The sequence below is a fragment of the Trachurus japonicus genome, chromosome 18, assembly GCF_045865225.1.
Source record: "Trachurus japonicus isolate A0001 chromosome 18, Traja_1.0".
In the NCBI taxonomy this organism is placed as follows: domain Eukaryota; kingdom Metazoa; phylum Chordata; class Actinopteri; order Carangiformes; family Carangidae; genus Trachurus; species Trachurus japonicus.
The window spans coordinates 5,120,236-5,134,049 of record NC_140924.1 but is presented as its reverse complement, the minus strand read 5'-3'; the positions used below and the strand labels follow the sequence as shown (position 1 = coordinate 5,134,049).

The following is a 13,814-nucleotide window of genomic DNA, read 5'->3' as shown; positions in this document are numbered from 1 at the left end:
CATTCTTTCAGTTTTGAGTTTGCATATCAGCCTTCACATAACGACCATTTGAGTTTACTATCGTGGATGATAAATTCCATTCTATAGTCTGTTCATGTCCAGGTCTCATCTTTAACAGTTCATGTGAGACAATAATACGAAAGAAAGAAATAACAATCAATGATCAATGCAGGAATACAACATTTTAATGTTATTACATTGAAAATAGAAGAAAAACTATTGAGAAGACCACGTACCTGTTGCTAGTTGTGTTGCTCATTTCAACTGACGACAGATCTGAAGTCTGTAAATCATTTACTGACTCACGACCATAAAGTGACTCAAGACCAGTTTATCAAGAACAGAAAACTCAGTGTTGATCTCAAATCATGTTGAACTTCAAAAACTTCAGTTCAGTCAAGTTGTTTTGTTGTTTACAATTTACAATAAAAATGATGTAAATGTCCCTGTTGATCAAAATGTGAATCTGACCACAGATCAGTAAATCAGTTCAGCTTTAAACACAAACATAATGTGTCTGAACTTTGACCCTGTTGCCAGGCAACTGATAAGCTCATGAAACAATAAAGCTTCAAAGTGTAGTATAGATATGAGGTGGCTGTTTTTACCTGCTCTTCCTGTAGGGGGAGTTTTGTTCTTTTTACATCCATCAAGCCTTTAAAGGGATAGTTCAACATTTTTGCAAATTGGCCCATTGCCATAATCCCTATAGTCATAGCAGTAGGTCCATTACCTTTAATTGTCGGTGCAAGCTGTTTTTAGAAGCTGCTCAGAGGATTTATTGGTGTCCCTCATCAAACTCATCAAATACACAATCCAACAACTCCACAACGCTTTGGTGGACAAGTTGTGACCTGCACATTCACCACGCTATGAGATAATAACACAACGTTACCAGACAGAGTCGGTTTAGAGTTAGCCTAAATTAAGATTTAATTGGTGTCATAGAGTTAATGTGACAATTTTGAATGTATCAGTTTTACTTGTCTGGTGATTGTATTAAGTGTTAAAGTGTTGCTTCTTTTATCGAAGTTAAGAATGTTGGTTCTTGTTTGAGCTGTGCTCTGCAAACAACATGAGGTTCATTTATGTCACTGCTTCATTTGGTAGTTTGGTGTCTGTCTCTAGCAGGTTATGACATAATCACAGTGACAACATATTTTGCCATAAAGACAGAGGTGCAGTGATGGTTGATTCTCCCTCACAGAGTCAGAGACCACCTCAGCCTCTGAGACCCTGCCCCCCTTCTGCAGCAGCATCAGAAATAACCTCCACAGGAAGAGGAAGTTGTCACGTACGTTCTACTTCAGTTGTATTTCAGCTCAACGCTCAGTCTGCAGCAAGACGACATGGAGGTCACAGCTCTCTGCTTCAGACTGTGTGAGTACTCAGTGTCACATTTCTTCTCTTTCTGTCCTCACTTTTATATGTTGCTGCTCATCAAAGCATCTGTTGCTGATTTACAACATTGCTCCTTTGTTTCTCCAGTGATGCTTGAATTTCTTCTGCTGGAGACACGAGTTCAGAGTCTTTATGCTCAGCAAAGTGGTGAGGAACTCCTTATTAGGGCCACGGGCCCCGAACTGTGGGTTTTTTCTTCTTCTTCTTCAACTTCCGTACCAAATTTTGTTTCAGTAACGTAACAGGCGAAGTATATACAGTATCAAAATGTGTGTCTTGATCGGGATCAGTGTGCTATTACTTTAATTTACAGAATACAAATCGTTTGTGTTGTAAATCGCAAAAAACGTACAAATTTGTAGACAAACTTGTTCTGTCTCTCACAATGTGCTCAAAATATCAGAGAGACTTACAGAATTTGAATTATCAGCCTCTGAGTGCAGCCACGTCTGTCTCTGCTCCTCATTGACTCCAATACAAAGATTTTCTGAGAGAAGCAGAACGGACCGATGTTTTATAGTAGAAACACACCAAACACCAAATCGTTCAGGAAGTCCTTACAGCGATTTTGGTCTGTGTTTTTTCTGAAGCTTTTCTGGAGCTACCGTTTTGTCAGAATAAGCCAAAATGTGAGACCAGTGGAAAGACAGAAAATCGCTCTTTTTCTCCACGTTTCTCTACTCCATATCAGTCTCAGTGAAAGATGATCATGTGTCTGATCAGCTCTGTCTTGTCAGTATTACAAGACTGATCTATGCCACTTAATTTTAGTTCCTCTGTGATGAATATCAAAATACCAACTTTTGGATATTTTATTTGTGGACTTTCAGGTGCAGCTTCTCTTCGTATCACTCCAGACCGTCTGCAGTTCTTTCAACGTGAATCTATCTCTTTTCATTGTGACGGGACTGATGGTTCTGCTCAGTTAAGAAGAATTCGTATTGCTACAGTATTAACTCCACCATGTAACATGAAGAGGACATCATCAGGTTCGTCCTGCACAGCTACTGGACTGTATCCATCAGACAGTGGAGAATACTGGTGTGAGACTGAAGGAGGAGAAAGAAGCAACAGCATCAACATCATCATCACTGGTACGTTCGTATTTTTTCTGAAGCCACTACAGATCTACTGTGAACATGGAATAATCTGTAGTTTCTCTTAGGCTGGATTGCACCAACAAGGTTTAACTTTAAAACCAGATTAAATCATGGTTTAAGTTTAAATTCTGTTGCACTAAACTTTAAACCTAGTTAAAAATTAAGACAGAATAGATTTAAACCTCCTTTTAAACCTCAGTTTAATTTTTACTCTAAATTAAGTTTAATTTTAATCCTGTTGCACCAGAACTTTAAACTCCAGTTTAAAGTCTAATCTTAGATTAAAGCAGAAGTAAGTGATATATTTGTGTTAATATAAGTCTTAAATAGTTATATTTTCCGACAGCAATCACTTACAGAGTGTTTGGTCTGAAACATGGGTCTGTCAGTCACTCTGCTCTGCTCTGAGCCGAAGAGAAAACATGTATCATATCCTACAGTTTTTATCCAATGAGGAGAGAGAACGGCATGCAGGGCTGTGTGTGCAGCCAAGGGACGCCGTGAATGTGGCGACGTAGGGACGAGGACTGTTATGGTGCGTTCAAGGCAACTCGTAACTTGTGTATTTCCGACCTGTGAAGTCGTACCAGTTTGATCTGGTACGAGTTCACGGGTCAGAAGTTACGAGTGGCCGTTATAGTGACTTTCACAGGTAAAACAAGTCGGAAAAACACGAGTGGGTTGCCTGAAATGCTACAAAGTCGTAAGTTGTGACTTGAAGCTGTAATTTACGGTTTCAAAAGCCTGCCTGGAACGCTGCATTAGCCAAAACGACCGGATCGCTTACTTCTGCTTTAAATTAAACCTTGTTGGTGCAATCCAGCCTTAGTGTTTGTCCAGAATGAAAATCAATGGATTACAATCTACTGAGCCTGTTTTATATTGTAAATCCACAAATTATACAGTTTATACATAATTCGTGCTAAATGTGCAGGGATTTAGTCACTTTTCATGTATGGTGGTTGGGCTTTTTAATTTTATGGATTCATCAATGTAATTTTTTTTTATGAATACTGTATTTGTCATTAAAGACCCCTCATGATGAATCTATCTAGTGATAGTGTGACAATTAAACAATCACCTGATGTAATCTAGCTTTACCAGTCATAACCAGAACTTCTACTCTTTGACAAAGAGTTGATCTGTCACAGAAAATATTGTTCACTTAATTTGATTTGCCTCTTTTTCTTTATTTAGAAATTGCTACCTTTAATCTAGCTATATCTCCATGCATCTAATGTGTCACTCACCTGTAAACATGTTCTTCAGAGAGCTCAGTGATCCTGGAGAGTCCTGCTCTTCCTGTGATGGAGGGAGATACTGTGACTCTGCGCTGCAGAAACAAGACGACTTTCACCAACCTGAAAGCTGTTTTCTACAAAGACAACGTCCCAATGAACAACAGTCCAACAGAAGAGATGAAAAAAAAGATGAAAAAAGTCTCCAAGTCTGATGAAGGACTGTACAAGTGCAGCATCCAGGGAGCTGGAGAGTCACCAGAGAGCAGACTGACTGTCACAGGTGAGAGACAAACATGTTTCATAACAGTCTCCTGTTTTAATCAAGGTTGGAATTTGTTCAAATGTTGTGTAACCTTTCATTACAACAAAAGGATGAACTGATTAGATGCAGACAAAGGTCAAAGGTTACATTCATGGTTGTATAGATCTCACAAAACATGTTTTGGCCTCATGAACACAAGATCTCAGCAACACCGTTGGACTCTCTTGTCTTTGAAGGTCAAAGGTCACAGTGGCCCCATAAAATGTAATGATGACATTTTTTACCCAGAAGGTCAAATGTCTCATCTCTACATCCTATGTCTGACAAGCACCTGACTGCAGCTACATTTTATTGAACGTTGCAAAGAGAACTCCTTTTTTGTCAAATACCTTATTTCTGTTGTCTTTGCAGAACTCCACAGAGACACTTCTAGGGACACTTGTCTCTTCTCAGACAACTTCATCCATGTCCTTCTCCTTCTGAGGATCATCTTAACCATTGTGGTAATAGTTCTGCAGCTGCTGCTGCTGACACGACTTCACTTTGGGAAACTCGAACGTTCGCCGAAAAAACTTGATGACAGAAACACAGAAACCTCTTGAAGGACTTGAGGTTTTTGTGCTGGTTGTTGTCACGAAGCTGGAAAACCACAAAGAGACGAGACATGTACATGGAGCTCTGTCAGAGCGTCTTCAGGGTTTTATGCTGTTTGTCATTAAAACACGTTTCATCACATGTGAAACTAAAGACACGACCACAGTTTATAGAACAAATGTTATTTTTAAACAAGCATAAAGACAACTCCTCTATCAGTGTTTTTACAGATGATTCTTCATCTAATCAATGCCTCTGTATAATCAATGTTGAAGTTAGACACGTTTTAAACTTTAATAATCCTCTCAATTTTAATTCAACACTTTTCACACACAAAAAATGATCTGAAGTTCATCTCTGAATTTAGAACCTGAACCAGACCTTGAGCCCCGCCCACCAGACATCACAGTGGTCTGAAGAGGAAACAGTGTCAAGATGGTTTTCACAAGTCAAATAAAGACACTGAGACTGTTATTAACCCACAGCAGCAGCTTTTCTTCAAGCCTCAGTGCTGTGGCATAAATACAAAACCCTCTGAGCGTCACCAGTCTTTCAGCTTCAACTGCTCTTCATGATTACACTGTTTATTTACTTGCTTACAAGTGTTTACCTTGTTGTTCTGTTTTCTTGAACAGATCCTGTTCTTCTTTCTCTCAAATGAGCTGCATTGTTACATATTGTCAAAAATCTTTATAATTAGTACATTTCTTTGTAATAAAGCTGTGAAAATGTCTGAAATCCTGGTTCCATTGTGTCATTATTATGTACAGCGCACAGACGATGAATGATGAATGTAAACTCTTTTGTTTTTTATAAAAGGGTTGGCAAGTCAGAACAATTACCATGTAGTTCAGTTTATTGAGGAAAATAATAATTAAATGATGTTGAGGATGATGCACCTGATCAATGAAATGACCTTTCCTGCAACACTGAGTTCTCGTCATGGGTCAGTCATTCTGGGCTGATGTGGTTTTCAACTATATTAATAAGACACCATGGGCCCTATTTTCCTGGCGCAACTCAGGGGGGCGCAGCGAGGCGAGCCCTGACGCAGCTGGCGCAGTGGCATTTTCCTCCAGTGCAACAAGGTGCGCAGCGGATTCGGTAAATTGGCAGACTGCTGTGCGCTGGGAGTGGTCGCGCAGCAGGGGGACGTGTCGACAGATTCGTCGTGGCGCAGTGACAATTTGTTGCAGATAGACCGCGCGGAGAGTGCGCCGAAAGCTCGCCAGCTCCAACCTGGTCTAATGTCAGCGCAAGGCGAAGCGCAGCCAGCGCAGTGGTATTTTGACTGCCCAGCGCGCAGTGCAGACACGTCACCAAGACCTCACAGGCAGATTTCCACAGTTCCAGGCACATTTAAATGCAATTAATAATAATAATAATAATAATAATAATAATAATAATCACAATAACCCCTATTTATTGTATCTGAATCAGCACATACACCTATATCTATATGGCAGATCAAAGGCTTGCGTAATGGAAACTCAGCCTGACTGAATGAACACAGATGAAACCAGGGAGGGACTGAGACAGCCGTGGATGTCCCAAGAGCAGGTGATCAGCTATTTATTTACTTATTGATTTATTAGGGGCCAGCGCCGCATCGTCACGCGACCATAACAAATAAAACTGAAAACAAATAAACTATCATCTCTCACAGCAAACCACAATCAGCCTCGGCATCATAGTGAGCAGATATTCACATCTCCCATCTCAGGTAAATTCTAAAGAAAAAAGAAAAAGAGAGACGCTCCGTGATGCCTCCTTCATGCACAGCTGTTTGTTTATATTGTGATCTGTGCACACGTGTTTAAATATACGTTACTAAATATGAGTGTCTTTATTAATGGAAAAGGGGTGTGTGTGTCTTGTTTTGTTTTTTTTTTTACTGGGAAACAGCTCTCAATCTGTCAGAGCAAACCTGGATAACATCATAACCTCCTCCCTCCCAGACTACTTTTGCATCATCAGCCCGTGAGGTCTGTTCGCGCGACCGGACACTGCCAGCTTGGACCGAACCAGAACATCAGTTTCCTCCCGTCTAACTTGCTGTGAGAGATGATAGTTTATTTGTTTTCAGTTTTATTTGTTATGGTCGCGTGACGATGCGGCTCAATAAATCAATAAGTAAATACATAAATATAGCAGATAATCGTGTATCAACACAGCAGTAATCCATCCTCATCTTTCATCTGTGCAGCCTTTGACCTGTCATCAGTGCCTATATTGTAGACATGCTGACCCCCTATGAGCCGGACCGGAGCCTGAGGTCCTCTGGTAGGGCCCTCTTACATGTTCCCAAAACTCGCTTGATCACCAGAGGGGACCGGGCTTTCGCTGCCCGGGCCCCTCGGCTCTGGAATGCCCTGCCTGGGGATCTCAGGCAGGCAGACTCAGTGTCCTCTTTTAAATCACTTCTTAAAACTCACTTTTATCGTTTAGCCTTCTTAAACTGATTCTCTTTTACTATTGTTGTGACTCTTGTAGTTTTTATTTTGTATTCCTGTATTTTAATGTTGTTTTATTGTTATGTATTTTAATCTGCACCAATCGTTTTATTGTTAAGCACCTTGTAACTTTGTTTTGAAAGGTGCTCTACAAATAAAATTATTATTATTATTATCAGTGTGACGGGACAGTCGATATAGATGTGCTGAATGTGTATGCTGTAATCTGTATGTGCTGATTCAAATCTTCTCTTCCACGGTGAAATCAAACGTAAAGGCGAGGAGAGGAGCTCATTTGATTGGTGAAGATCTGACTCGGCTGTGTCAAACCCACTCCACGCCTTCTCTTCTCCCTCTATGCCATTTGCGCAGGTGGGAGGGAAGTAGGCGGGATGCGCCCTGCTGCGTTTCGAAGGAAAATTGCAAACTGCTCCTGGCCACTCCCCGTTGGCGAAGCGAACGCGGAGCGCAGGCCTGATCCGCTGCACCTGCGCCAGTTTACGAAAGTAGAGCCCCATGAGTTCATGTGAACTCACGTTGCCTGAGCTGCAGAAATAAACCAAACAGGACGCTTAAAGTTCTCACGGCTGCACTTCACGTTGACACTCAGCAGTAGAACAAACTGAAATCAGTTATTATTAACAAAGTGGAGACAAACCTCTTTCATGATCTCCAGCTGCTCTTTCAGGGTCTCCACTCTCTTTATAGCTTCCTCCAATTTCTTCTTCTTCTTCACTGTCCTGTCCTCCAGTGGATGTAAAATGTAGTTGCGATGATAAATAATCCAATTCCCAATTAATCTGGATGAAGAGGATTTTTTGTTTTTTTTTCACTGAAAATGCACTTCACTGTCACTACAAACAGCTCTGATAGAGTTTATGAATCATAACCAGGTCATTCCCTTTAGTCTTGTTACCACACAGATGTTCTGATCCACATTCGCCACATGTCATCTTCCTCTTCATACCTTCCATCTGACACTGATTTGCACCATAAAGACTGAAATTTTAACCAAGCCGTTTTTTGTTAAAAAACTATAGCTATGAGAGTACACTTGGTTACATCACAAAAGGAAGATGACTGAACCACTGAACTAAAGAATCAACTGAAATGACTCATGTACAAACGTGTTTTATTAAAAAATAATAATAAAAATGATATGACATCTACACAGATGTTCTTCTTCAATCAAACTCTAAATGATTTACAGAAAGTGAAGATATGAAAACACTCTGAATGATGATCAAATCCTCAGACTGTGTTAAATCAGCTCCAAAGACTATGTCCATCTGTTGGACAGTGGACTTAGTTTGAAACAGAGGATAAAATAAAAACAGATAGTTTTTATTGTATAAACTACTGTCACAGTCGCCCTCACTGTCTTTATTATATTATATTGACAGATGAATCAGTTTTTATTTTGATCTATTCTTTGTTTCTCATGTGTATAAGCAGTAATGACTTTACTGTAATGTCTCACTGTTACAGTGTGTTGTGTTGTTTGTGTTATTATGTGTGGAAGTTCATAAAAACCTGAAACAGAATATTAAACTACATCAGCAAACGTCTTCAGAGTTATCGTTGAGTACATGTCGCCACAGCCTGAAACAAAAAAAACAAAAAAGAGGTTGTGGATAAAATATAAATAAATATAACATAATCAGACAGATGTGATGTAATAACATATTAGAGTATATAATGTAACATGGTGTCAGACCTCTCCACTGGGGTTCATAATTGTTGCTTTAACCAGATCTCCAGTTTCCCCGGGTTTGTGATTCCTCCAGATCTGTGAATGTAGAGTTAGAGAAGATCAAAGCTGTGAATTGTTCTCTCCATGACAGAAACCCTGTGTTCACCTGCAGCTCTTTGACATATGAAGTGTGTTTGTCACACAGAGTACAGCTCAGGCTGTGAGGAAAGTCCTATCATGTTTCTGTTGCTCTGTGGAAATTGTAGAGTCTAGTGTTTGTAGAGGTTTGACCGTCCATCACTTCCCCAGCTTCATGGATGTGAAGCAGTAAATAGTCAGAATGTCCCTTTAAGCAGGAAATGAGGAGGAAAAACTGAGCTGCATCATGAAATGTAAAACAACTTTTAACAACAAGTGAAACTCACAGGGATTGTCTGTTTTGTCTCCAGGAGAAACTCTTTGAGTGTGATGGTTTCACTTTTCTCTGTGAACTCCAGTTGTAACTTCCAGTCTTTCAGGTTCAGCTTCTGTTTGAAGGAAAGTGGATCATGTCAAACAGGACGTGACAACATGAGACTGACTAAATAACCATGAAGGACAATAATCACTAAACTTCACTAAGAGTTTCTTCTTGTTGATAAAGGAGAAGCTCAGCTCAAATCCAGCTTCTACTGGGAAACACACACAGTGGAGAGCCGTCCCCAGGGAGGAGCACACACTTCTCTGATCTTCAACTTTACCTCAGAGGAGTCGTTTTTGAGAAAAACATCGCCGTCTTGGTTAATTGAAATGACACAGCCTTTGTCTGGTTCCTCCTGTCTCTGCTGGCTGGATGTCTGATGGAGGAGGAAACATCCAGTTAGATGTGTGAAGCAGTGAGTGGAGGTGGATGGAGGAGAAGATCAGCTGGTCTGTTTCCTTCAGTCATGTTGTTTATCTGCATGTTTTACTCTCTGACTCCTAAACCTCCACCAACTCCACCAACATGATGTTTACCACCAAAACCACAAGAGTGCACTTGCTTTGGGTTCTTCTGTTACTGTTGGAAACATGTCGACTCCAGGAAACAAATGAATTAAGAAGTTCAGTTATTGAACAGATTAACCTGTTTGTTCTTGGCTTCCTGCCTCTCTGACAAACTCTGCTCCGTCTCATTGTCCTGGAGCTGCTGGACTTTATCATCTTGTTCCTCCTTCGCCTGAGAGGAGAGAGAACAGAGCAAGGATTCAATACAGCACCATTCTGTTTCATAGTCTTCCTCATTTAGCCTGTGGTCACCACCTGTTTAGTTGATTACTAATGAAGCTCCTGGTGACAGTTACATGCTCCTCCCTGGGGACGGCTCTCCACTCTGACAACCCGCTGTTCCGAAATACCCCCACTTCGAAAGACTGCTGTTCCGGCTCTCACTTAAGTTTCACTTTCACTTTCACGAGTCACGAGGAGGAGGGAGCAGCAATGCGGCACCTTTCCGTCAGATTGTGTATGTGTGTTTACTGTGAAATGCTTCTTAAAGCAGAAGTGAGTGATCCGGTCGTTTTCGCTAATGCTGCGTTCCAGGCAGGCTTTTGAAATCGTAAATTACAGCTTCAAGTCACAACTTACGACTTTGTAGCGTTCCAGGCAACCCACTCGTGTTTTTCCGACCTGTTTTACCTGTGAAAGTCACTATAACGGCCACTCGTAACTTCCGACCCGTGAACTCGTACCAGATCAAACTGATACAACTTCACTGGACGGAAAAACACGAGTCTACGAGTTTCCTTGAACGCACCATAACAGTCCTCGTCCCTACGTCGCCACATTCACGGCGTCCCTTGGCTGCACACACAGCCCTGCATGCCGTTCTCTCTCCTCATTGGATAAAAACTGTAGGATACGATAAATGTTTTCTCCTCGGCTCAGAGCAGAGCAGAGTGACTGACAGACCCGTGTTTCGGTCCAAACACTCTATGTAAGTGATTGCTGTCGGAAGATATAACTATTTAAGACTTATATTAACACAAATATATCACTTACTTCTGCTTTAAGTACTGCTTTAAGTTTAGTAAAAAGACCAGATAGAGGCTAGACAGGCTAGAAGCATAATGAACGTTATATGTCATTAATATGAAGTATTTGCTTGTTTTGCAGCTAATTATGCACATGATCCGTTTGACCCCAAGAAGGAAAAAAGGATCAATGCGCACTGCACAGCCTCCGGTTCCTTTCTGATTACGTCCTTCTGTCCGTTCGGAGTGGGGGGGGGTTCCCCCAATAGCCTTTTCGGAATAGCGGGATCTTTGGAAAAAATAACAAACCACGCTATTACAATGAATGGAAGTCTATTTTCAGAAAGGCTGGGTTTCGAAAAGGCAGGGTGTAACCCTCCTCGCTCCCTGTGTCAGGAGCTCCTGGTTGTCTGATCACTGGGTGAACCATCTTCTCCATGAGGGAGAACACAGGAGCTTTCACTCTCTGTTGCTCCTGATTGGCTGCTCTGATTCTGCTCTCTTCTCTTGTGTCTCTTTTCTTTCATTCTGGTTCTTTCTGATGATGGAGGCCTGCTGGTCCAGTTCTGGGGGCTGTAGGACCCAGGGAAGTCCTGGGTCCTACAGCCTGAAAGCCTGAAGCTGAGCTGGTCCATGAGCTTCCTCATCCTCTGTTCTTTCTGTCCAGGCCTCTGACTCCCAGAGCTTTAAGTCAACTTGCTTGGTGATGTTGAATTGGTTTTTAGTGAATTCATATGGAACTGGTCACAGGTTGAGCCACTTTGTGACTGTAATAATTGTTGTAAATATTTCTTGACTGTCTTACCGTTTCATGTGTTACCATTTTAGGACATGGACCCACAACATTTTGGTCTGTCTGAACCTTCACTTTCATGGGCTTCATCAGCTTCTTCAGCTTCTTTGCTTGTCTCTCAGCTTCCTCCTTCTTCCTGTTGGTCTCAGCTTGGTTTGTCTCCAGCTGGGATTGAACAGAGACATGGACAGAGACTCAGTGTTGGACCAGCTTTGTCTTAAAGACATGAATGTGACACATGACTCAGTGGAGACACTCAGCTGTCTTCTCTTATTGTTACAAACATGTGGACTGGAGGAAACTAAGAAAATCACTGATTGAACAGATGAACCTGTTTGTTCTTGGTCTCCAGCTCCGTCTTCTGTCTCTGCAGTTCATCTTGTTTCTGTTTCAAGTAAAAAGAGTTGGTGGATAAAAAGAACAAAATATAACATAAACAGACAGATATGATGTAACATATTAGTATATATAATGTAACATGATGTCAGACCTCTCCACTGTGGTTTATAAGTGTTGCTTTGACCAGATCTCCAGTTTGTCTGGGTTTTTTGTTGTCTCTGTCTTTCTTCCAGATCTGTGAATGTAGAGTTAGAGAAGATGAAAGCTGTGAATTGTTCTCTCCATGACAGAAACCCTGTGTTCACCTGCAGCTCTTTGACATATGAAGTGTGTTTGTCACACAGAGTACAGCTCAGGCTGTGAGGAAAGTCCTATCATGTTTCTGTTGCTCTGTGGAAATTGTAGAGTCTAGTGTTTGTAGAGGTTTGACCGTCCATCACTTCCCCAGCTTCATGGATGTGAAGCAGTAAATAGTCAGAATGTCCCTTTAAGCAAGAAATGAGGAAGAAAAAACAGAGAAGAGCTGCATCAAGAAATATAAAACAACTTTTAACAACAAGTGAAACTCACAGTCTTTGTCTGTCCTGGCTTCAGGAGAAACTCTTTGAGTGTGATGGTTTCACTTTTCTCTGTGAACTCCAGTTGTAACTTCCAATCTTTCAGTTTCAGCTTCTGTTTGAAGGAAAGTGGATCATGTCAAACAGGAAGTGATAACATGAGACTGACTAAATAACCATGAAGGACAATAATCACTAAACTTCACTAAGAGTTTCTTCTTGTTGATAAAGGAGAAGCTCAGCTCAAATCCAGCTTCTACTGGACTTCACACATTTCTTCTCTGATCTTCAACTTTACCTCAGAGGACTCGTTTCTGAGACAAACATCGCCGTATTTAACAATGATAATGGCGTAGTCTTTGTCTGGTTCATCCTGTCTCTGGTGGCTGGATGTCTGATGGAGGAGGAAACATCCAGTTAGATGTGTGAAGCAGTGAGTGGAGGTGGATGGAGGAGAAGATCAGCTGGAAGAAGCCTGGTCTGTTTCCTTCACTCATGTTGTTTATCTGCATGTTTTACTCTCTGACTCCTAAACCTCCACCAACTCCACCAACATGATGTTTACCACCAAAACCACAAGAGTCCACTTCAGGAGCTGCTTCCTCCAGAGTCTGAACAGTGACTGTGTCACAGCTTTGGATTCTTCTGTTACTGTTGGAAACATGTCGACTCCAGGAAAAAAAAGAAATTAAGAAGTTAATTATTCATTCATTATTGAACAGATGAACCTGTTTGTTCTTGGTCTCCAGCTCCGTCTTTTGTCTCTGCTGTTCATCTTCTGGTTCCTTCTTCTCTTCCTGGGGCTGCTGGAATCCATCTTCTTGTTCCTGTTTCAAGAAAAAAAAGACATTGTACATAGAACAAACTGGGCTTTACACATTCCTTCTCTGATCTTCAACTTTACCTCAGAGGAGTCGTTTCTGAGAACAACATCGCCAAAATGGTCAGGACAATAGGGTAAGTCTTTGTCTGATTCATCCTGTCTCTGCTGGTTGGACATCTGATGGAGGAAAAATGTGTGAAGCAGTGAGTGGAGGTGGATATCTGTCATGTTGCGAGCGCACAACTTTTTTCAGTGGCCTCTAACCCATGTACAGTATATAAAAGTATACTGTATATAGCCTAATATATAATGCCCTCCTAAGGCTCAGCTCAACAAGTGAGCAGATAAATCACATTCCCTCAGCTTAGTGCTGTATCATGAAGGAGACTCAACATATCCAGACTTCGTGTGTTACATTTTGTTGTTGTTATTTAGAATAAATAATGTATTAATACATAATGCTGCTTCATGTGAGACAGAACAGTTTATATCCAGAGGTGTCTGCCTTACCGTTCCTATTGTAGGACATGAATCCACAATATTTAGGTTTGTCTGATCCTTCTCTTC

At 41.1% G+C, this 13,814-nt stretch overlaps 1 protein-coding gene across 1 annotated transcript in view; it reads right to left on the bottom strand.

Annotated features, from left to right (window-relative positions):
• Positions 1 to 8,259: 8,259 nt before the first annotated feature.
• LOC146968463 (butyrophilin subfamily 3 member A2-like) overlaps positions 8,260 to 13,814 on the bottom strand; it is a 79,027-nt gene continuing 73,472 nt past the window's right edge. The window contains exons 13-14 of the mRNA XM_085760469.1: positions 8,769 to 8,840; positions 8,260 to 8,653 (exon numbers count right to left, since the gene is read on the bottom strand). Of these exons, the coding sequence (XP_085616595.1) occupies positions 8,627 to 8,653; positions 8,769 to 8,840 (99 nt within the window). The 3' untranslated portion in view covers positions 8,260 to 8,626. The remainder of the gene's footprint in view (positions 8,654 to 8,768; positions 8,841 to 13,814) is intronic.